The sequence below is a fragment of the Protopterus annectens genome, chromosome 9.part0 (assembly GCF_019279795.1).
Source record: "Protopterus annectens isolate FY-2018-M chromosome 9.part0, PAN1.0, whole genome shotgun sequence".
Lineage (NCBI taxonomy): Eukaryota > Metazoa > Chordata > Ceratodontiformes > Protopteridae > Protopterus > Protopterus annectens.
In genome coordinates, this window is record NC_056743.1 from 214,350,928 (window position 1) to 214,373,965 (window position 23,038).

Below are 23,038 nucleotides of genomic sequence, written 5' to 3' on the forward strand. Positions count from 1 at the left end.
ATAAACGAACTATCAAACGTCGGTTTGATTTCACCTGACATTACTTTGGTAGGGAATTTAATTATACCATGCCATCAGAGCAACCGACAACCGGCATGCATAAAAAACGCAAGGATAAGGACAGGCAGCCTAGACCCAAACCAGACTCCAAGGCCTCTGCAGGGCCTGTCGCTGGTTCTCTGGTTTTCAGTGAGGTGCCTACGCAGCCCCTGACGACTGCTGATTTAGAACCCCAGACGGCTTCTGATTCACAAGCGGAGAGTACTAGGCCACCGCAGCCTTCTTCTTTAGGCCCTTCCGACTCCAGAGCAGAAGGAGATTCCAGTGCAGTAGAAACGCCTTTGGTTGCAGAAAGTATCTTCAGACCGACTACACTCACCATTAAATCTTATGCTAAGCTAAAATCTCCATTAAAAACAGAAAAGACTGTACATCAGTCTCCAGTACAAGGCCCCATACCTAAGAAACAGATGCTTAAGATGGCTGAAGATTTAATTACCCTAATCAGGGGTTCCCATCCCCCTCCTGATAAAAGTCCAAGACAAGAGGAGGATTATGCTTCCTCTGACCAGGTTTCAATTTCCTCAGATTCTTCTGAGGAACAGGAATACTCTTTTCCCCCTTATGAAGATTCTGATGCTGAAGAGTCTATTCCCTCAGCATCTCCTCCAGAATTTGATTCATTGGAAGCTTCCTGTAGAGCAGCAGTGACTGGGTGTGTTATACGTAGACATGCTTGGTTAAAAGAACAAACCCTGCCTGATCATGTTAAAGCAAAGTTATTGGATGCGCCTTTACAGCAGGATGTTTTATTTGGTGTAAAAGCAGAAGAGGTTTTAAAGAAAATGGAGGATAAGGCAAAATCTATGCAGACGGTCAAGGATTTTTTACAAGTTCAACCCCCTCATTACAGCAGAAATTGGCCAACAAAAGACTGGTCCTTTCCAGCATCTGACAGACCACAGAGGGGCAAATACAGACTCCCAAGGGGCAGAGGTCAGTCACAAGGTCCTTACAAACCTCGCCGATGGGGTGCAGCTACCCAGAAAGGAGGAGAAGACAGGCCCCAAGCTAACAGAAGACAAACACAATGACTTAACCCTCAGACTGCCAAGCAAATCTCTCTTGGCAGCTCCCTTGAGAGGAAAATTAGCACCTTTTGCAGACAACTGGCACATCATCACAAAAGACAAATGGGTTATAAACATTGTTTCACAAGGATACAGATTCCACTTTCACACCTTGCCAAGGATAAAAGGAATGCCAAACCTGCCACCAAATCAATGGGCGGAGGCACAAAAACAAATTACAGCTCTCATGGACATGAGAGCCATTCAACAGGAACAAGGACAAGGATTTTACTCAAGACTCTTTCTAGTCCCCAGAAAGGACAAAGCCTGGAGACCCATTCTGGACCTTTCAATTCTAAACACCTATCTCCAAGTACCCAAATTCAAGATGCTAACACTACAGCAGCTTCTTCCCATGCTGGGCAAGAAGGCTTGGCTAGTAACGTTGGATCTCAAGGAGACATACCTGCATGTCCCTATCAGACAAAATTGCAGAAGATACCTCCGTTTCATTGCAGGTTCAACTCATTATCAATTCTCTGCACTGCCCTTTGGCTTATCTACTGCACCCACGGTCTTCACAAAATGCCTGGCACAAGTAATTGCATACTGCAGACAAAGAGGAATTCAAATATACCCATACCTGGACGACTGCCTTATTCAAGCAGAAAGCAAGGACATTCTTTTAAAGCATCTGGTGTTTGTCAAACACCTTTTAAGTTGCCTAGGGTACACAGTAAACAAAAAGAAATCAAAACTAGTGCTTTCACAGAACATAACATTCCTGGGTGCCAGCTTGAATACAACGGCCCAGATGGCTTATCTCATGCCAGACAAGCAACAACAGCTGACTCAATAGTTCAAAATGATGGCAACAAAGACCCAACTCCCTGCAAGAAAAATTCTGCAGGCCTTGGGATTCATGGCATCTTGCATACTCCTAATACCATTTGCAAAACTGCATATGAGGAAATTACAATGGTACCTGAAGAGCGTATGGACACAGCACAGCCACAGCTTGGAAACAATAATACCACTCATTCCCTGCCTTCAACAGGAGTTTCTATGGTGGGCACAGGCATGTCACCTCAACAAGGGTCAGCCTTTTACCTTGCCCACAGCCAGGCAAACTATAAAAACAGATGCATCGGACTATGCCTGGGGAGCACACATGGCAGGACAGTGCATTCAGGGCAAATGGAATACAGATCAAAGGCATCTGCATATCAATCAAAAGGAAATGCTAGCTGTACAGAATGCCCTAACAGCTTTCAAGGACCTCTTACATCCAGGACAACTCCTAATAAAGACGGACAATACCACAGTAATGTGGTACATGAACAAGCAAGGGGGCACACACTCCTACCCCCTATGCAGGCAAGCAATGACCTTGTGGAACACAGCACTGACTTACCAAGTTCAGCTACAAGCACAATTCCTTCCAGGAAAGAAAAACACATTGGCAGACGACCTAAGCAAAAACATCATGGATCCCCACGAGTGGAAACTGGATCCACAAGTATTTGCAATGATAACTCAAAAATGGGGATGCCCAGACATAGATCTGTTTGCCAACCCCCAAAACTACCAACTTCGAAAATTTTGCACAAGGACATTCCACCCACTAGCTTGGAAAGTGGACACCCTCTCATTCAGTTGGAAAACATTAACAGTGTATGCCTTTCCTCCACTGCCTCTTCTAGCAAAGGTGCTGCTGAAAGTCAGATTAGAGAGGCCACAAATGATACTCATTGCTCCAGACTGGCCATGCCAGCACTGGTATCCAATACTAAGGAACATGGCCCATGGCCCACCATGGATTTTACCCCAAATTCCTCACCTGCTCACTCAGCAAAACAATCAGATTCTACACAGCCAGCTCAAGACTTTAAATCTGGCTGCATGGCAAATTACCTAAACAATCATCCAACACCTCTATCTAAAGCTGTTATGGATGTCATTCTGGAGGCCAGGAAGCCCAGCACCAGGAAAGCCTATTCAGACAAATGGAAAAGATTTTGTGCCTGGATCCAGGCTAAAGGCCTAAATCCCCTTGCTCCAAACATTCCTCAGATTCTACAATATTTAACTGAGGTGTTGCACAAAGGACTTTCTTTTTCATCTATTAAGATCCACGCCTCAGTGATTTCAGCTCACTACAACACAAATCCTCCTTTATTTTCACATCCACTCCTAAGACAGTACCTCAGAGGGGCAAAGAACATAAGACCGCCCAGGAGAGCACCAACACCAACTTGGGATCTCAACTTTGTTCTGGAAAAGCTTACACTGCCGCCCTTTGAACCAGCTATTTCAGCTGATTTAAAGTTTCTGTCATGGAAAACTGCCCTGCTACTAGCAATAACTTCAGCTAGAAGAGTCTCAGAGCCACAGGCCCTAATGGCAGTGGAGCCTTTCCTCATTTTTCATCAAGACAGAGTCGCTCTACGGACTAACCCTTCCTTTATGCCAAAGGTGGTATCCAGTGTGGCCCTAAACCAAACCATTAATTTACCCACCTTTTTCCCAAACCCCCAGAACAAAGGAGAAAGACTCCTGCACTATTTGGACATTCACAGGCAATTACGTTACTACTTGGATAAAACTAAGGCTTTCAGAAAATCTGACCAGCTCCTTGTATCCTATGCTGCAGGATCACAAGGAAAAGCTATCTCAAAAAGGACCATTTCAAAATGGATAGGACATTGTATACATTTCTGTTACATACATCATGGGAAACCGGTAACTGCTAGCATTAGGTCTCACTCCACCAGGGCTACAGCTACATCAACAGCCTTTCTCAGGGGGGTACCAACCAAGGATATTTTGGAAGCTGCAACTTGGAGTTCAGTGCACACCTTCACCAAGCGCTATCACTTACCTCTATACTCTAAGACTAGAGCTGGCTTTGCCACTGCAGTTCTGCAGGGCCTACTAGCTTGTCCAAACCCTGTTTAACTCCACCACCCATCCTTAGCTTTGGGATTCAACCCAAGTGTGATGACTGCAGCAGTGTAACACGATAAACATAGTACAGTTTTGTACCTACCATAAATGTTGATGCTCGAGTGTTCACACTGCTGCAGTCCAGGTTACCCTCCCTCCATCCCCTCTAAACTAGCTGAACTTTTCTATACCTTTCTATCTGATACAACCTTTGTGGTGTATTTACTTGTAACTGAAGGTATTCTTTGTATTTTCTGTACATGCTTCATTGGCAATATGTATTGCCTACCTACTAGGGGGCACCTGACATCTGGGGCAAGAAAAACTGAAGAAAATGGCGTTGGATGCCTCTTATATACCCCTGGCACACTGACGTTAGGGAAGAAGTGACAGCAACCGACGCCGGACCAAGACTTTGGAACTCTGGCCAACTGCGGGACTGCCTGACGGCAGGATAACCCAAGTGTGATGACTGCAGCAGTGTGAACACTCGAACATCTACATTTATGGTAGGTACAAAACTGTACTTTTTTTTATACTTTTCTGTTTTTTTATATATGAAGGGAAAACAACCCAATACCAGAGGATCGCAAACTGTCAAATATTGAAGACTAAATAATAACAAATTCTAAGATATTTTGTTATATAGTAATAATAAATGGCTATTGTCCTGACCAATCATTGCTGAATTCAGAGAAGCTTCTCCCAATATGCCTGCTTCTTTAATGGGTTTCTGTCTGCCTTTCCAGTTTCTCTCAACTTCTCCCTGTCCCTTGTTTTTTCCATAGTTCTTATTACATCCTCAACATGCGGTACACAAAATGATTTCCATTGTAATTATTTTCTGTGCCACCTGCAGTAATAACTTTTTAACAGGATCACAATCTCTAGCTTCTGCTAACCAACCAAGCCGATTATGTTTCTCCCTCAATTTAAAAGTTTTATCTAGCATTATTTCTAACTATATTTTTAAATTCTGTATAAATATACTTAATTTAGAAGATGACCAAAATATATTTACCCTCTCCTGTCTCACCTGTTTGACTTCTACAAAAATTCTCACTGGCCTTGGAGAAGATCTATTTTTAATCTATCTGGGGTATAAAAATATTTATATAGACATTTCTGTCCCAAAATTCTAATGTAATTGTAATGGTGAAAAGTGTCTGACAAATGTCCAACACTCTTCTTGTATCAGCTGCTGCCCCAGATTTTTTTTCCACTTTTTTTAACTATAAATGTAGTATTAACTTTTTGATTTACAAATCCTATAAACAAGTATTCCTCCTTATTAGAGTTTTTCAGTCCTGGCCTCTATAATTATTTCTATCTCTAGCATTTTTGATTTTGTATTCAGTTGTTTGTAATGTTTATGTATAGCAACTTGAATTGTCAAATGTACTATCCGTTCCTCATGTCTAAACTGAATTTTTTGCTGAAAAAGATTCCATTCAGTTATCCTATCTTGAATTATTATTTATTCCCCAAAATGAGGGCCTATCTGACTTTTAGTACCTATTGGACTAAGTTGTCTGTTGTCTTCTCATTTTTTCTGGCCCTCCAGACCAATCGGGTGTAACTCTGGTGTCTAATGCCAGCAATGCTTATCTTAAAATGTTTGCCTTGCCCTATTTAGCACTTTGTTTATCATATACTTATTTGCATAATTCTTCAGAAAACTGGAGCATAAGGTTAAATCCCTTGACAGTATATCTACCCACTTTGAGTAAGTGCCATTTCTTTCCATTTTGAGCTATAGTGCTTCTGCCAAGTAATATAAACCAAACATGGTTGAATAGCCTTATAATGCATTTTTAGTGCTGGGACTGCAAGTCCTCTTTGACCTGCTGGCTGAATCATTTTGGCCCAGTGTACTCTTGGACAGCTGTTCCCACAAAACATTTCTTTATCTTTTTTTTTTTTTTTGTAGTATTAAAGGAGCTTTCATCATTTTTAAAGCCTGAATATTGTCATTTAAATCGAGTGAAAGAATCTCCCATTTCTTTCGTAAGGTTTTAATTTTCTTTTGTAGTTGATTGCACGTCTCAAATGAGGCCTGCTTCATATCTTTAGTCAGACAGATTGCAAGATATTTCATTGTTTAGTGGCACCAAAGCTATGGATATTGTTGCACCAATTCAAATGATGGGGAGTAATTTATTAGGATCTTTTTTAATTGATCTCATTGATCCTTTATCTTGATATCATTGCAAAGTCTCTAAATACCTGTATCTCTGTACCTGTTTTAAATCTTTATCTGGATTTGATAAATATACAAGATCATCATCATCAACAAATACTGATATTTTCTCCAGCCCCCCTGCCCAAGGGCTTCCTTCAAATCCAGAGCAGTTAATATTCTGAGCCATGGGTTCTAAATATAAAACAAAAAAGTAAGGGGGAGAACAGACATTCTTGCCTTATTCTCTCTCTCTCACTGTAATTGAATTGTTTCCAAGAGAACCCATCCTATCTTCAAATATGCTACAGCTCCTTTATAAATCAGACATAGTAGTTCAATAAACCCCAATGGGATTATTGAAGTCTGCTCTAACTTCCAAGGGGTAACTCCAGTGGACTCTGTCAAGTGCCTTTTTGGTGTTAAGATTAATCAGCAACAAGGGGAGCCTGCATTTCTGCACCTCCTTATGTAGCAGAACTATTCTCAAAGTCTTATCACTTGGCTTTCTGCCTAGAATGAAACCACATTTATTATTGTATATTCATTTTGCTGTACATTTCCTAGTCCATTTGCTAAAATGGACATACAAGCTTTATAATAATTGTTTAAAATTGAAATATGCCTGTAGGAGGCCACATCTGATGGATCCTTCCCTTCTTTATCAGTGATGGCTATGACCTCCTCCTTTCAGAATTCAGGTATACGCTTCTCTTATAAGATTTTATTAAACATCCTCCATCAAACCTTACAAATTTTATCCATTTTCCCCACTTAATTCTATAGAAAGGCCATCCAAAGCAGATGATTTCCCTCATGCCTGCCTTCTGATTTTGAGTTCTAACTCCCTGTATTGTAAATAGGGCAATTAATGCCATGGTTTCATGATCCTCTAATTTTGGCAAGTGAAGCCATCCATCCACAACCCTTTTGCCATTTTCGCACATGGAGTCAGGTGTTGCATGAACAGTGACAATCATCTAGAGCCAAGGTTTACATAGCCGGGTGGCTAGTCCTGCTGCTGTTGTTCCTTCATACCACATACTCACACCTGTGGCCAATTTATGTGTCCAATCCACTTGTACACATTTTTGGAATGTGGGAGGAAATCAGAGCACCTGAAGGGGACCCACACTACACAGGGAGGATGTACAGACTCCAACAGAAGGCACCACAGCTGAGAATCAAACCAGAGAACCTCTTGCTGTGAGGTGATAATGCTGTCTGCTGTGCCACTGTGCCACCTTTGGCAAGTCAATACCCATGAAAATTCTTGCAGCTTATCCCCAACATAAAGTTGGACATACATCGACTAAACATAACTGGTTCAAACCGTGTGGCATTCATTTGAGTTCATTCACCCCACACTGTCATACTCAGCTGTCGGTCACATCCCCTGTTCCTTGTATATCGCATATTTGTCAGCCTTGTATCCATTCCCTTTAATTTATGTACTATTGTGATGTGATGCCCAGTGTTAGAAGTCTTGCTGAAGCCCTGGTGCACCATGGCCTCCAGTTTCCTTTTACACACTTAATTGGTTCATCGGTTATAGGAATTTATCAGGTAAAAATGAAGCAACGTTTTTTGAATAGCATTCTGTGGTACCTTTTTAATATAACATTTACACTTCAGGAACTTATCTACCTCGTTGCACAGGTGTTTTCTCATATGGAATACATACCTCTCAACTATCCAGATTTTTGCCTCATATTTTTGATCTGTTCAATATAAAATGTATAGTTTTCTAGCAAATCATTGATGATTGAAGCCACTAAATAATGACCAAGATTTGAATTTCAGACTTCATAACTGTTGTGACCTCCACCACTGTATATGGATTGGTGATTGTTTTTGTTTAGTAGTGTAAAGTGGGCACTTATAAAATGGGTCTGTGTTAAATCAGAGAACGCTTAAAATAGCAAATGCTGATAATCTTGAAGACATGGAACAGCAATTTTTTTCCCAGGGAAAAAAATCACTGTTCCGCTTAAAAAAAAAAAGTTCAAAACACAAAATAAAGTGGGGGGCTTCACCCACCCCGATGTGAGGGGCTGTGCCCCCCACACACCCCCACTTAAATATACCAACTTTGAGATTGCACCACAGTGGAGGAAATGGCAAAGTCCCGAAAACAGCCCAGTGATTTATTTTTCCCTGGAAAAAAAATCGCTGTTCCATGTCTTTGAGATTGTCAGCTTTTGCTATCAAAGGGTCGATAAATCAGCGTTCGCTGATTTAATATAGACCCTTTAAAACATAGCTACATTATACGTCTCTCTCTCTCTCTCTCTATCTACATACACATATATATATATATATATATATATATATATATATATATGTGTGTGTGTGTGTGTGTGTGTGTGTGTGTGTGTGTGTAAAAAATCCATCTTGCCTTGTGAAGATTCTAGGGTACAAAATAATTGTAATAACTTATAGCACATACATTTTGGAGTTTACTTCCTGCCCACACCTTTATTATCTTTTGTGAACTATTTAGCCTTCAGGATAATAGCCACCCCATGATGACTTGTAATACAGGATGCAAATGGTGCTAAAAAAATGATACATAAGGGTAGATAAGCTGATATGCTTAATGTAAGTTCACTGACAGGATGCAGCTTGGAAGTGGATGACATGATGATACAGACATCCTAATTATCCAGGAGATGAGATGGAAGGGCAGTGCACCAAAGCCACTTGACTTGAGATCCAGAGTCTACTACTCAGGTGGAGGGCAGGCTAGAAATGGTGTTGGAATTGTGGTTGAGAGAGGCTTCAGAAGGCAGTAAGAGATATCATCAGAATTAATGACAGACTTGTGGCAGTCAGGCTCCAGGGTAATGATAGGGCAGTATTCATAATCTCAGCCTATGCCCCACAGCAGGGTTGTGATATTTAGGAAAAGAGTGCATTCAGGCAGCAGTTGCAGGACCTACTAGATAAAGCAGGAGAACATGAATTGGTGTTGATAATGGGTAACTTGAATGCACATATCGGGACAGACAGAACAGGATATGAGGACTGCCTGGGTCCACATGTGTGGGGCAACAAGAATAAAGAAGGAGAAGCCATTCTAGACTTGTCTGGCAAATGGCTTGATAGTAGCCAACACATGGTTCAGAAAGACAGACAGTCACAAGATCACATACAAGAGTTGTCAACATGCAACTCAGGTAGACTTCCTCCTAGTAAGGGGTAGAATCCATGATTGCAAAGTCATCCCCAGTGAAACAGTCGGCCCACAGCATAAACCACTAGTTGTTACAATCTGCTGCAAGCAGTGGTCAGATAAGGCTCTAAGGTCAACAGAGACCAGGCTGAAGACCTGGAAGTTGACTGCAGAGAAAGTACAACAGTTCAAGGAATTACTCAGGGCTCTAGCACCCCAAGAAGAGGGAGAAATAGAAGGAGTTGAAGAAGAATGGTAGCGCCTAAATACAGCTTGTGTTAGGACTACAGAAAAGATATGTGGCAGAGCCAGGTTTAGAAATAAGGTACATAAGGAAAGCTGGTGGTGCAATGCAGAAGTCCAGGAAGTCCTCAAAAGAAAGGGGGAGTGCAGATAGAAGTGGGAGATAGAAAAGACTGACCAGACTAGGAAGGACTACTGGTTGGCTAACAAGAAGCTAAGAAAGAAGTTGCAATAGCAAAGAATAGGGCATCGGAGGCACTCTGTCAGCTTTTGGAAAGTGACTTAGTAAGGGGCACAAAGAAATTATATCAGGTTGCAAGGCAAAGACAGAAAGATAAAGAAGATAGTCAGACACCCTTTATAAGGGATGCCAGCAACAACCTGATCACCAATACAGATGGCATCAAAGGCAAATGGAAGGAGTATTTCCAGCAGCTTCTGAATGAAGAAAACCCCACAGAAGCTGTACTGCCCCAGAAAACAGCCTATGATGAAAGAAGAAGAGGAGACCACCTTAGAAGAAGTAAGAACAGCATTAAGGAAGATGAAGTCAGGGAAAGCAGCAGACTCAGATGAGGTTACAGCAGATATGATAAAAATGCTGGGTGAGATAGGGGAGAAATGACTCCTGAGGGTAGTAATAGCAGTGTGGAGAGAAAGGCATATCCCAGATGACTGGAGAATGAGCATACACCTGCCAGTGTACAACAACAAAGGGGACATCCACAACTGTGGGCAGTACCGAGGCATCAAGCTTCTATCACATTGCATGAAAGTTCTGGAGAGGGTGATTGATAAACGGATACTTAGAGTAGTAGAATGTAGGATAGGAGATGAGCATTTTGGATTCAGATCAGGATGCAGCACAATTAACCCGATGTTTGCACTGAGACAGATACTTGAGAAGAAGCTACAGATGAGGAGAGAGTCCAACTGGCATTCCTAGACTTGGAGAAAGCATATAACAAGGTCCCAAGAAAGGGCAACACTGCGGTGGTTTGAAGTCCCAGAAATGGTAGAATTAGTGCAGGCTATGTACAAGGACCCAATGACTCAAGTATGAACAGTGTTCGGCCTCACAGAGGGGTTCCCAGTGGGAGTGGGTGCACTTCAGGGTTCAGCTTTGAGCCCACTGCTGTTCATACTGGTGATGGACTACATTAGCAAACAGGTTGGAGGGGAGGGATCAACAAATCTGCTGTATGCAGATGATGTGGCAGTGCAGGCAGACTCTTGAGCCAGAACTTCAGCAAAGGATAGGAGAATGGAATGTAAATCTGAATTAATATAGGATGAAACTAAGCATAGATAAGACAGTGGTAATGGCAGCAAACTGGGGAAATCAGAAGAAGCTGAGAATAGAGATAGAAGGGAAGATAGTGGAACAGGTAAACAGCTTCAAGTATCTGGGAGGGGTAGTTGAGGAGAAGGGTAGTCTGAATGAAGAGGTCAAAGCTGGAATCAGAGGGGCTGCAGCCAACTGGCATGGAGTTTCAGGTGTAGTCTATGACAGAAGAATTACAAAGAAGCTGAAAAACAAGGTGCACAAGACAGTGGTGTTACCAGTACTAATGTATGATACAGAAACCTGGGCAATAAAGCAGAACAGTTGAAGAAGCTAGAGGTGATGGAAATGAAGTGCCTCAGAAAGGTCGTAGGATACACACTGTGGGACAGGCGAAGAAATGAGGACATAACAGCAGAAGCCAAAATAGCTCCAATTGCAGAAAAGATCAAAGAGAACCGATTATGATGATTTGGGCACATGTGTAAAAAATCAGAAGACAATCTAGTGAGGAAAATTTGAGACAGACAGGAAGAAGGTAAGAGGAAATGAGGATGTCCAGCAAAGAGGTGGATGGATTGTGTGAAAGGTCTGCGACAGTCAGGCATGAGTGTTGAAGAAGGCAGGAGTGTAGCACTGAATCGGGAGAGTTGGTGACAGTTAACATGATACCCTGATCCCATGTAGAAAAATGGGAAAAAAGGGGGCTGATGACGATGATGATGATGATGATGATGAAGCTGCTACCAATGAGAATGGTGATAATGACCTACATTCATACAATATTGATTCATTTCTCAGTAGCTAGCTATTCTAAATATATTTTTGATCCCTTGTGGTCTAAAAAGCCCTCGTAATAAATTTTGATAGAGTTATTGTCTTTAAATAGGGTGTGTGAGTGGCAAAAATCACGTTAAATAAGGTCCCTTTGTGGTCAATATCTATATCTATGTTGCAAAGAAAGGTTTCTGTTTAAACTTATGTTTAGCAAGACTGTTTTCACCTCAGTATTTGGTCACATTTTGTGTGTAACTTATATAATTCAGGAAAAGATAGTTTGGTGATGGAAAGCTTCTTAGAGGATAGCTATATGCCTGTAGAGTGACAGGTGCAAACTGTCTTCTGCTAAGCAGGCATGGTAGTCGCACATCTCACTCTATGCTAATAAGGACTGAATCCTTTGCTTATGGCACACGGTCCTTAGTTAGGAGATGATGGTCAGGATTTTAAGTCTAAATTCATATACCATTTCAGGAGAAGGTAGATTCTTACTAAATATGTTTTTTCTTCTCTTTGGATTACGTCATTACTTCTTTTTAAACTAGTGAGTGTTGACCTGGAACTGCAGACTCTCATTTGACCTATGATAATATCACCTTTGTCTTGTATTATATCTAGTGTGCTAGTTGTATTCCTACTTTTTGCAGCAGGTAACCAGGTTACAGTCATGTATTCTTTACAGAGATCTGTGAAGTCTGTCCTTTTTTTATGGGTTACTGAAGTACTGACCACAAATTTATTGTTGGGATTGCCTGGTTTTAGTGTATTTCTACTGGATTTGTAGTAGCCTAGATTTAGCAGAATCCACTATGGGTTGTATATTCTTGTTTCTATTTAGTATCATAGTCAGTGATTCCTTAGCTGTTCTGCAGTGAGGCTTTATATGTAGGCTTTTGACTAAAATAGATTACATGACTGAAGTTCTTGAGGCTTGGCTATAATTAGTGTACTTTATTTTGTTTAACTTGACCATTTAGTTTGCTTCTCCCAGTTCCACCCATAGCCCATTCATTCTGTAGCATGAGGGCCAGGTGAACCATGAGACATAGTTGTCATTTTTGTGGTAGGGAATCTGATTTTTGTTGTATGCCCTACCATTAACATGTGTGCATGAAATTGTTTGAAGAGTGTGTTCAATAGGCTTGTAGTGTTTTGTCCACACCTCCATGTCTGATGCATACGAAGTCCTGCCCCATTACAGACAGCAGTTCCTTGTGACCAGTGACAGCAGTGGTTCTACTGCAGGGAGTCTGCTCAGGCATGTGCCCCTATCCCTCCCTTGAGCAAAGGTCAGCCTGCTCCCCCTCTACAGACCTTACTTTCTCCATACCAGCTCCAAAAGCCTGAGCAATAATCAAACTGGGTCATCTGGGTTGTAGTTAGGATTTCATCCTTGTAGGTGAAATGAGATGGCTGCTATGGATGTAATTACTGAGGCTTTGACTGGAGAGTTCTGGAGAACCTCAGAATACATTCTTATAGAAGTACAAGTATCTCTATGTTAATCAAGTAAGTTGTCTCATAATATATCCAGTTCTAGTGTAAATTTAAGTTTCTTGTAGATATTAAGAGGAATGGGATATTCACATTACTTCATGGACGGTTTTATTTGCTTATTATCCCTGATTTTGTAGGATGTCCCTAATTTGGGTGAAGGTGTTGCAAACACAAGGTGCAGGGTTTGAGACTCACAAGGGATAATTGGCTAAGCTTAAAATGGCTCAAAAGGGCAGTTGGCTTAGTACTAATCTATGAACCTATTTTGCCTAATATTTTCGCCTGTCCATCATAATTTTTTTTATTTTCTTTTTAAATCTCCAAGGATTATAGTCAGTCAATTGTGCCAGTCAGAGTTTCATACTAATTGTACTAATCCACTTCAATAAAAACAACACACAGCAAATGGCATTTGACAATCTTTTATTAAACATCCATTAACATAACTTTATTAAAACATTTCAGTTTATTAGTCACATGCACGTTACAACACCCTTATATCCATTCATCAGGACAGTGTGTCCCTGCGCACCTTGTCCAAACAAGCAGTGTCACCACCATCACTCACTTATTCTTAGTTATCAAAGCAGCATCCTAGCACTCGCTTTCATCCCCCAAACTCATGCATCAAACACCCAACACCAGAGGGGGAACAGAAGAGGGGCAAGCCTTCCCCTCTTATCCATCTAAGCACCTAACCCACAAAGGCAAACAAAATCCAAAATATCCTCAAAAAGAGGGAAGGATGGTGGGTAATAATATCACCAAACGCAAAAAGTAACAAACAAGTGAAAACAAAAACCAGAAGACAAAATTACCCTGTACTTGTGAACGTCAAGGGAATTCTTGTATAGTCCACACTTGTAAATTCTACACACTCAATATCACGCCTAAAACTGAACCCTTTCCAAGTTGCACCGATCCTCTATCAATCCTACTTCACTTCCTCCCAACTTTATCCTTATTGAATTAACCCTTCCTCCACCACAGCTCTATCCTTGCATCCTAGTCTTAACACCCCTCCCACTTTTACCAACCTTATACCCCCTTCCTATCATTTCTACATAACCCCAAAACACTGAAGATGTCTCTGGACAGATTGTTTTCTTCCCAAACCTCATATATCCCGATCTACTTCAATAAAAACATCACACACCAAATGGCATTTGATGACCTTTTATTAAATTTCCATTAGCATAACATTATTGAAATATTTCAATTTATTAATGACATGAACATCCTTATAACCATTCATCACGGCATCATATCCCCGCTCACCCTGTCCAAGTAAAAGGCATCACCACCATTGCTCACTAATTCGTATTTATCAAAGCAGCATGCCACGACTCACTTTCATCCCCCAAACTACATGCATCATGCTTAAAACAAGTACCGAACCAACATGGCTGGGCAAAAACAGAATCTGAAGAAGTGATAGTGTTATCACGAAAGCGCTCACTTTTTATTACTTTCCATTTTGTTTCATAAATAGAGGTTTTTGGTACTTGTTTTTACTTCAAGTTCACATAGTTTTCTTGTACTGCACCTTTCACCTTTTCCTGTGAATTTTTGCTTTTTGTGGATACATGCATCATGCACCCAACACCAGAGGGGGAAAAGAAGAGGGACAAGCCTGCCCATCTTCTCCACCCACTAGCCTGAACAAGGCTCTTCCCTCTCACCTACTGCAGAGCTGTCAATAAGTTCTCCAAAACCTAGCCCAAGTGTACATTAAACAGATCCAAACCAAACTCATTCAGGTGCACTCCATCCTCTCTGAACCAAACCAGGTCCCTTTCATCAAAATCCTTATATTCTGTCGAATGAATACCCAAAGTAACCAGTTGCCTTGCCAACCTACAGTTAACAAATCAGTGAACCCACTCTAAAGCCATAAAATTACCAGCATTCCTCCAAAATAAATGTGGTACTATTTTAGACCACACAACACACATACCCAGATATAACATCTTCAAAGTAACCAAATCCTCTCTTATCCTATATACCAACTGCCATTTTGAAATTATTCCCAAGTCATTACCTGACAGATGTACCACCAATACTCAAGCGAGCCCAGTCTGTGACTGAATAAATGCAAACTCATCCATGAGCTGATGCCACATGAGGCCACTGATACCATGCCATATGACTCCCCACCCGAAGCAGTGCAAACCCAAATCATTGCCAGCCGGCCTAACTTCAGGCCACTTTGCTGCCCAATGAATATACAAATGACCCAGAAATGATAATCTCCTTTCCTACAAAAGCAGAACAGGGGGGGAAAAATAACTAATACTAAACCAAACACTTCAACCAATTATCTAATGTAAGACAGAAAGGTATTTGAAGACCAGTGGCCCACCATTTTAATAACTTTAACTTATCTACCTTCCCTCTATAAATCTGAGGCACTTCCTATGCTAAAGGAATGAGTGGAAATACCTCTCTCCCAGAAAACCAATACAATGAAAATTCCTCTTCATCACACATAAAAACTGATTACCAGTTACCACCTTACTCCCTTTGTACTGAAAAACCAAGTCCTGAGGACTTTCCGCATGGGTCCGAAATAATCTCATAGCCCAACCAACTGGAGACAGCCAATCATTCCTATCCTTCCCAAAAGCAGTCTACATGCCCCTCTCTAACTGATTCATTTTATCCCTGTGCAACCAATTGTAGACTGCTGCAGAAATCCCCCCAAACTAGTGATCCTAACAACTCCAACCCCCTAAATGCCCCATAATACTTCCATAAAGACAACGTCACCGCAAAGTATAATCCCTTGAATAACCAACCACCAAAGCTAAACCCTGCAACAAAACTTTCAAACATGTCAACAGCCATAGCTTACCCCCATTCAGACTAGCCACTTAGCCCCATCCCTTCAACTTACAAGAAACTGTCTGGGACTTAGTTAAATCATACCCCTGCAACCTGTGCAGATATACTGATCACAGTCAGTTCCACCTTGACTGACCAAACTGCCTTACCTTGCACCCAAACACAAGCCAAATATTGCAATAACAATTCTTTTGACCAAACTCCCTTCTCTGGCAACTGCAAAACAGATTTATCAAAATCAGGTAATGCCCTACCATACACCTTCCTTGTAGATGCTGCCAAAGACTGCTGCACTATCTGTCTGTTTACTTCAGCCCAGTTTGCCACACATAATCTAGCAATACCCTTGATTCACCTGCTGTCTTGGGAGCTAACTGCTGGAATCTGGAAAACTGAAAGCCAGACAAACTATCAGCAACCCCATTCTTAGCATCTGCTACATGCACACCTGTGAAAGAAAAATTAATCAATAAGCTCTGAAAAACCAACTTACATAATACTAACAATAGCAACTCCAACTACACTGTCTTCACCTGTAAACCTCGCACCACTGCAATATTGTCCAAATGAAAAATAACCCTCTTTCCCCTCAACCACTCCTGCCAAACCACAAATGCCACCCAAACTGGCATTAACTCCAAAAAGCTTACATTCTTCTTTCACTCATCCTTCCAATCTGCTGGCCAATAAGCCACAAACCATTCTCCACCAAAAACACTCCTATCCCCTGCTGTGTCTCTAAACAATTGCAATTTCCCTTGACCAACCCAATCCATTTGCCAAAAAGAGACACCATTAAATTGTTCCAAAAAGGACAACTACAGTGCTAGATCAACCTATGCCAACTTAATAATACTTACCCAATGATGTTTGCTTTTACCTCCTTTTAACAAAAGGACCACTGACTGACAAAATATATGACTGTGATGAACTGCCCGACATGCAATATTCAGAAACCCCAAAAGCTGCATGACATCCTTAATCTGCACCTTGTCCTTAAACTTCACCCATCCAATCTTTTCCTTCAAACGTGTTGTCTTCTCAACCAGTAGTCAAAACAATCCATGTTCTGCATCAGTTAGCAAACCCAAGAAATCTAATGGCTTGCCGAACCTTCCAACTTTTGCATGGCCAACAGGAAATGCAGTTCTTCACACCTCCCAAAAACCCTTGCATACCCTCCAAAGTTCCCCCAAACACCTCACCCGCTGCTGACAAATTCAGTGTAGAGCAGTGTTAATCTTCTCAAAAGTGGCACAGGCTACCAAGCATCCCATTGGCATAGCCTTGTCAAAATAAAACTTGTTTCTTCACAACCATGCCTAACAATGGCCACTCTTCCTCATGTACCAGCAGTAGTCAAATCACAGATTCAATATCCACCTTCACCAACCATGGATCCCTAAACCCTTGAATAACCCGCACTGCATCATCCAAAGATGCATAACTCACATTGGCATCCTCAATCAAAATAAAATTGTTAACAGAGTTCCCTTCATGATAAGATAAATAGTGAATTAACCAAAATTCACAAGCTGACTTCAAATGAACCAAACCTAGTGGTGAGACCTTAACATTGTCAAAAAGGGGGCTGTCAAAAGAGCCCAATAGTCTATCTGCCCTACACTCCTACTCCCCCAAACCTACTAAAGTATCTTTTTACCCCCAGACTGAACGCAAGTTCTTACAAACTGCTCCATCCCCTCCAACCTTTAACTTAATAGAAAATCCTCAAGAAAACCCACTAATTACTTCTTTCCCAACTGCCAAATCAGGAAATTGCTTGAGCATATGCCACAATACCTGTACCTTAATGAGAGAATTTTTCCCTCATCCCCCGAAAATTCCCTGTCCCCCACAAACTTTGAAATCCCAGAAACTACGAAGGTAACCCACCCAAGTTGTCCGAAAGTGAACTTGGATTGACTGCATTGCCTTCCCGCTGGCGACACTGCACTGCTGGATGTATTCCTGCACACTTAGAACAAGTGTGTGAGAACCTGCATGCCACCCACAAGCAATGCCTTGCATTAAAGGCCCAACATATCCTTGCACCTTCCCATCCTATCTTACCCTCTCTGCTAACAGCTCCAAAGCTGTCAGTCATAGTGGCTAGCCATATGTCTGGGCATCTAACCTGCCAACACAGAGACTGATCAACTGCTTTCTACTTCCAAAATCTCTGATCATAGCCCAATCAATCATTTGCCGCCCATAGAGACTGAGCCTCACGGATTGTGAGAAAATAAGCCAGAAGTGGTAAAGCTAAGGAGATATCCTTTTTCCAACCAACTACCATATAGTAGACAAAGCCTAGCACCCAGTTTTCCCATGTTTTAGGGCATAGCCTACTCTTCTCTGTCCCAATGCCACTAAAGTTGCCAGAAGATCTTTGCTGTTTGCAGCTTCTGATTCCATCAAATGTTGAACCACTTCCACATTGATTAATTCAAGGATATCGACATACTCCCCCTTCCAGATCTTTTCTTTAACTGATGATGGTATGTGTGGGGTCAGAAAGGCTGCCCTTTTCCCTTGCTCCAGGGCCTATGTAGCTAACCAGTCACCTGGTCAGATCCCAAAGTTGAACCCAACCTCATGTAGCTGTGACTCCACCCCACCAACAATCGATGCAAATGTCTCCATAGACAAACCTATGCTATCCTCTCTAGTGAATGCCTCACAATGGATCTGCCCCCTTCACTAATCCTTAGCTGATTCTCCATAGCCCCTGCAGTTTCACATGACTCCTGACGTGACTCATCCCCATCTATCCCCTAACTATTCCCAAACCACACCAAGTCTGACAACCTGCGGGAACTCCCAACAACATGTCATTACCTTTGGCCCCATCATTCACTTATCCAACTGCCAGAACATCCACTGTGACTGCATCCCTCATTTACCATGCCCGCTTCCCTTGTGCCACAGACCTACTCCTTGCCACTTGCCTTCTACTCTTCCGACTGGACTCACCAGATTCTTCGTCCACTGGAGACTCACTGTTAGGCAGTACATGGAACAGCTCTTCCACCTTCTGCAAAACAATGGCTGCCCATCTCTGCCGCAAGTCTGCACATTAGCTTTCTGCCAAAGAAAGAACAACAATAAGCATCTAGGAGAAGGGCTGAGGAGAAAAAAAAAATTAACTTTTCTGGCAATCATTAAAGACCAATGTCACTTTCCATCATGCCTCACTCTTTCCATCTAAAGCAAAATAAACTTTGTACCCAGTGCATGTGAAGTGAACACCCCCCCCCCCCCACCATAATGCAACCACCCAGCCTTTTCCCCAGTGGCATCCGCATAAAATATTGTTTCATTTCCAAAGCAGCTTTACTCCATTGTACACATCAAACACCATCCCCTGTAAGCACGATACCACTGCACCACCACTGCTGCCTCGAACTCCAAACCCCGACAAGGGTGCAGTCTCCAAGCTGACATCTCCCCCACCAGCCATTAACACAGCTAAATTTATTTATTTTTCCTTTTTTAATCTCTTCCCTTCTTCCTCTCGACAAATGTGCTGGCCACACCACCACAACCCCTCCCTGATTCACAAACCAGGGACCTTTTAACATTATCAGAAACTGCCAAAATCCACCTGGCCACCTACCAGACATCCATCTCCCCAGTCAATCCTCCCCACAAAGTAGAAATCACCAACACAGAAACCACACCTCCAGTGGAGCCAAGAGCCAAACACCAATAGCGATGTAAACCCACCACTCCACGAGGTAGAACGAGCAACATGTAGTGAACCTAACTCACAATCTTTTGCCTCAAGAAATCTATACAAAGCCAAAGTTATGGGGGAACAAAGGACAATTAATATATATATATATATATATATATATATATATATATATATATATATATATATACATAAATAGATTTTTATAACTATTCTGCACTTAGCGCATTCCTAAATTAAAAGGTTTTGCACTACACTGAAAGACATGTATTCTGAAACTCAAATGTACATTATTCCTTCACTCTTCAGCAATCCTCCATAAAGCCACAACTTTCATAAGGTACTGACCAAAATAAGGGCCACAATCTATACACTGTGCAAAAATGCTGACAGATGCGATGTGTACACTCGAGCAGCCTGCTAGTTCAATGATTAAATGGCTCCAACTGCAACTGCGCATGCACAGCAACAAACTGTTACTCATGGCTGCTTCACAGTCCATGAGCAACCCAGGAAACTGCTGCCTTCAGAAAGAGTAGTTTACCTCTCAACCTCAGTATAAACTTAAAAAGTTGCTAGAATAACAGGATTTGTGTTAGCATGTGGTTTCTGAAGGATATGAAAATCTAAAATTCAAATGTGCATCATTGTTAGTGATCTGCATCTTCCATGATTTGCTCAAAAAACAAACATTACATGAGGAACAGACCAGAAATATGAGGCAAAATCTGGACAGTTGAGAGCTATGATAAACAGGCAAAGCTCCATAACCACCAATGGACATAGAAATTCATGTGCTCACACTACCTAAAACACTCAGCCTTATGAAACGAATGTCACAAAACATCCCAATGAAAACCTCACCAATGATTCCCATAAACGTGAGTAAACCCTAGCTACCCTGACCAAGTTTCAGAGAACAAAATAATAACCTGACGCTAATGGCAGCTACGGCCATTGCATAAATGCTCACACTGCTCACCAAGACTCACCATAATACCCAGGAAACTTTACCCTCTTCCTCATGACTGCAATAATAATAATTAAAAAAAAATGAGCTCATCTAAGCTTCCTGACCAAACTTAATCCAAGCCCTACCTGTTCCACAGTACATACTGATCATCATGGACGTAATACTTGCAATAGTAGTATCACACATAAAACTGATCCCTTTCCAAGTTATACTCACATAAAATCCTCTAAGCACCCCCCCCCCAACACCTACCTCACTTTTTCCCAACTTTCCCCTTATTGAATTTACCCTTCCTCCACCACAGATCTACCTAACCTCCTTCCCTTACATCTTAGTCTTAACATCCATCCCCCCTTCTACCAACCTTAAACCCCTTCCTATCATCTTTACATAACCCCAAAACACTGAAAATGTCTCTGGACAAATTGCTTTGCTCCCCAACCTCATTTATTGTTCAAAACATGCATGTTGATGCAAAACCTGTTCTGTAACTTGCTCCAATGGTATAGAGAGATAAAGCTCTGACTAAAGCCTAGTCTAATGGAGTGGCAGGGAGGATTGGCATACCCATCTGGGGGGATGTGGGCAGGATCTCAGAGCAATAGGAACTTCCTGATGGAAACTGGGAAATCAATTATAAAATGCTCGGCTGAAGGGATGAGGCAGGTTTCTGCTGGCAGCACCATGTAGAAGTGTGGAGGCAAGATGGCATGGTCTGCCCATTGCACATCCCCTGAAGCCAGCCACAGCACTCAAGTTGGGGTGAAATGGAGTAGGATTAAAACAGACTCCCTCTGAGCTGATGGTAGTACAGCAAAGACTCCTCAGGGTGCATTTAGGATCTGTAGTTGCCCCAGTGTCAAATTCAGTAATGGTCAGAGAGAAGACTGGAGTGTCCTGCAGACCCAGCATAGATGTGGGGCACTGGGATGTCTGTAAGGTTGACTCCAGTGGAGAATAAAGAACACCAAAGTTGTTGTTCTATAAACTTTTTGAGTAAGGTAGAGCAGAATTTAAAAATGTTCCCTGATTTTAGGCCTTTGTTCCCCTCTCCTGCATTACGTTTGTCTTTGTCTTGAGAGATATGCTGGCAAGTGGCCTCCCTGTACTCTATAAACTTATTTCATTAACTGTAAAATCACAAAATCTCAGGGTAAGTTTCCATAGTTTTTAATGGGAGTTTGGTTGATTAAATAGGCTTGTTGGATTATGGCTCGTGGAAAAATAACCACATAACTGAATGTCATTCTGAAGTTTAAACAGTCCATCTCCTTCCTGTACCTGGCTGCTATAGCATTATTACCCAATATGTGTGATGTCAGTGGTCTATGGTATGTGCGCAAGTTTTAACAGGCACTGTCATAGTAAAATGAGAGTTATTACTCACCCTTTCCTGTCCACTACTTTGTTCAAGTAAAATTGTTGGGGCTTTGCATGGGTATATGGCTGTTTCACTATATAGTGTTCCTTTACTACCCCGCTGCTTTCATATACATTGTAATTTGGTATGACAAGCTAAAACATTAGTTTTACATTACAGGCATACTGTTAGGGGAGTGGGATTTGTGTAGTTGCTTAACGTGTTGTGTACTTGCATTGTTCTGTAGTCACTTCATTAAATGACCATAGCATGTTGCCCTTCTATGTAGTGACACTTGATACTAATTCAGCATAGTGGTTCTCTCTGTGCCACCACAATAGTGATGTAATATATTTTAGCAATACCACATGGCACAGATCTTGATGGATTTGTGCCCTGTAGTGTTTTCTTCTGCTATATCATTGGCGTTTCAATATAAATCTCACCCATCTTGGCAAGAGTTGCACAACCTCAATCAAAGACAGTGCTTTCTACCATGTTGGAAAAAGCCATCGGTGTGCTACCTACACAATGGAATATTAACTATTAATAATTGCTTATTATAATAGCATTTAAAACTGAAATATTGACCACAAAAATGTTAAAATAAGACAAAGGGACAGGGGTATTTCTTAAATTAAATAATGTATAAATGGAAAACCTGATAGTGACTGATTTCATCATAGAATTAATGATGTTTGCTTTTGATATCAACAGTTGTCCAAACCAGAAAAGGTTTTGATTCCAGAGCGCTATGTTGAACTTGAACCTGACGAGCCTCCCACATGTGAAGAACTAGAAGAACGGCACCGGAAAGTGGAAAGAATAAAAAGTATTCTTACCAGATCAAGGTTAGTGTCTCACGTTTTAAGATTCAGTACTTATGATCATTAATTTCTTTCCCACTTAAGTGGATGTATTTGCTACAGACATTGATATACCAAATATTTTAGGACTTAGTTATATAAATATATAGTTTACTCTGTACA

The 23,038-nt window shown here is 41.5% G+C and overlaps 1 protein-coding gene across 10 annotated transcripts in view; it reads left to right on the plus strand.

The window, feature by feature from the left end:
- The window catches only part of PLEKHA7 (pleckstrin homology domain containing A7), a 2,079,953-nt gene that overhangs the window by 2,019,799 nt on the left and 37,116 nt on the right, over positions 1–23,038 (plus strand). For all 10 annotated transcript variants that reach the window (XM_044082761.1, XM_044082762.1, XM_044082767.1 and 7 more), the window contains one exon: positions 22,767–22,900. In XM_044082761.1, the coding sequence (XP_043938696.1) occupies positions 22,767–22,900 (134 nt within the window). The remainder of the gene's footprint in view (positions 1–22,766; positions 22,901–23,038) is intronic.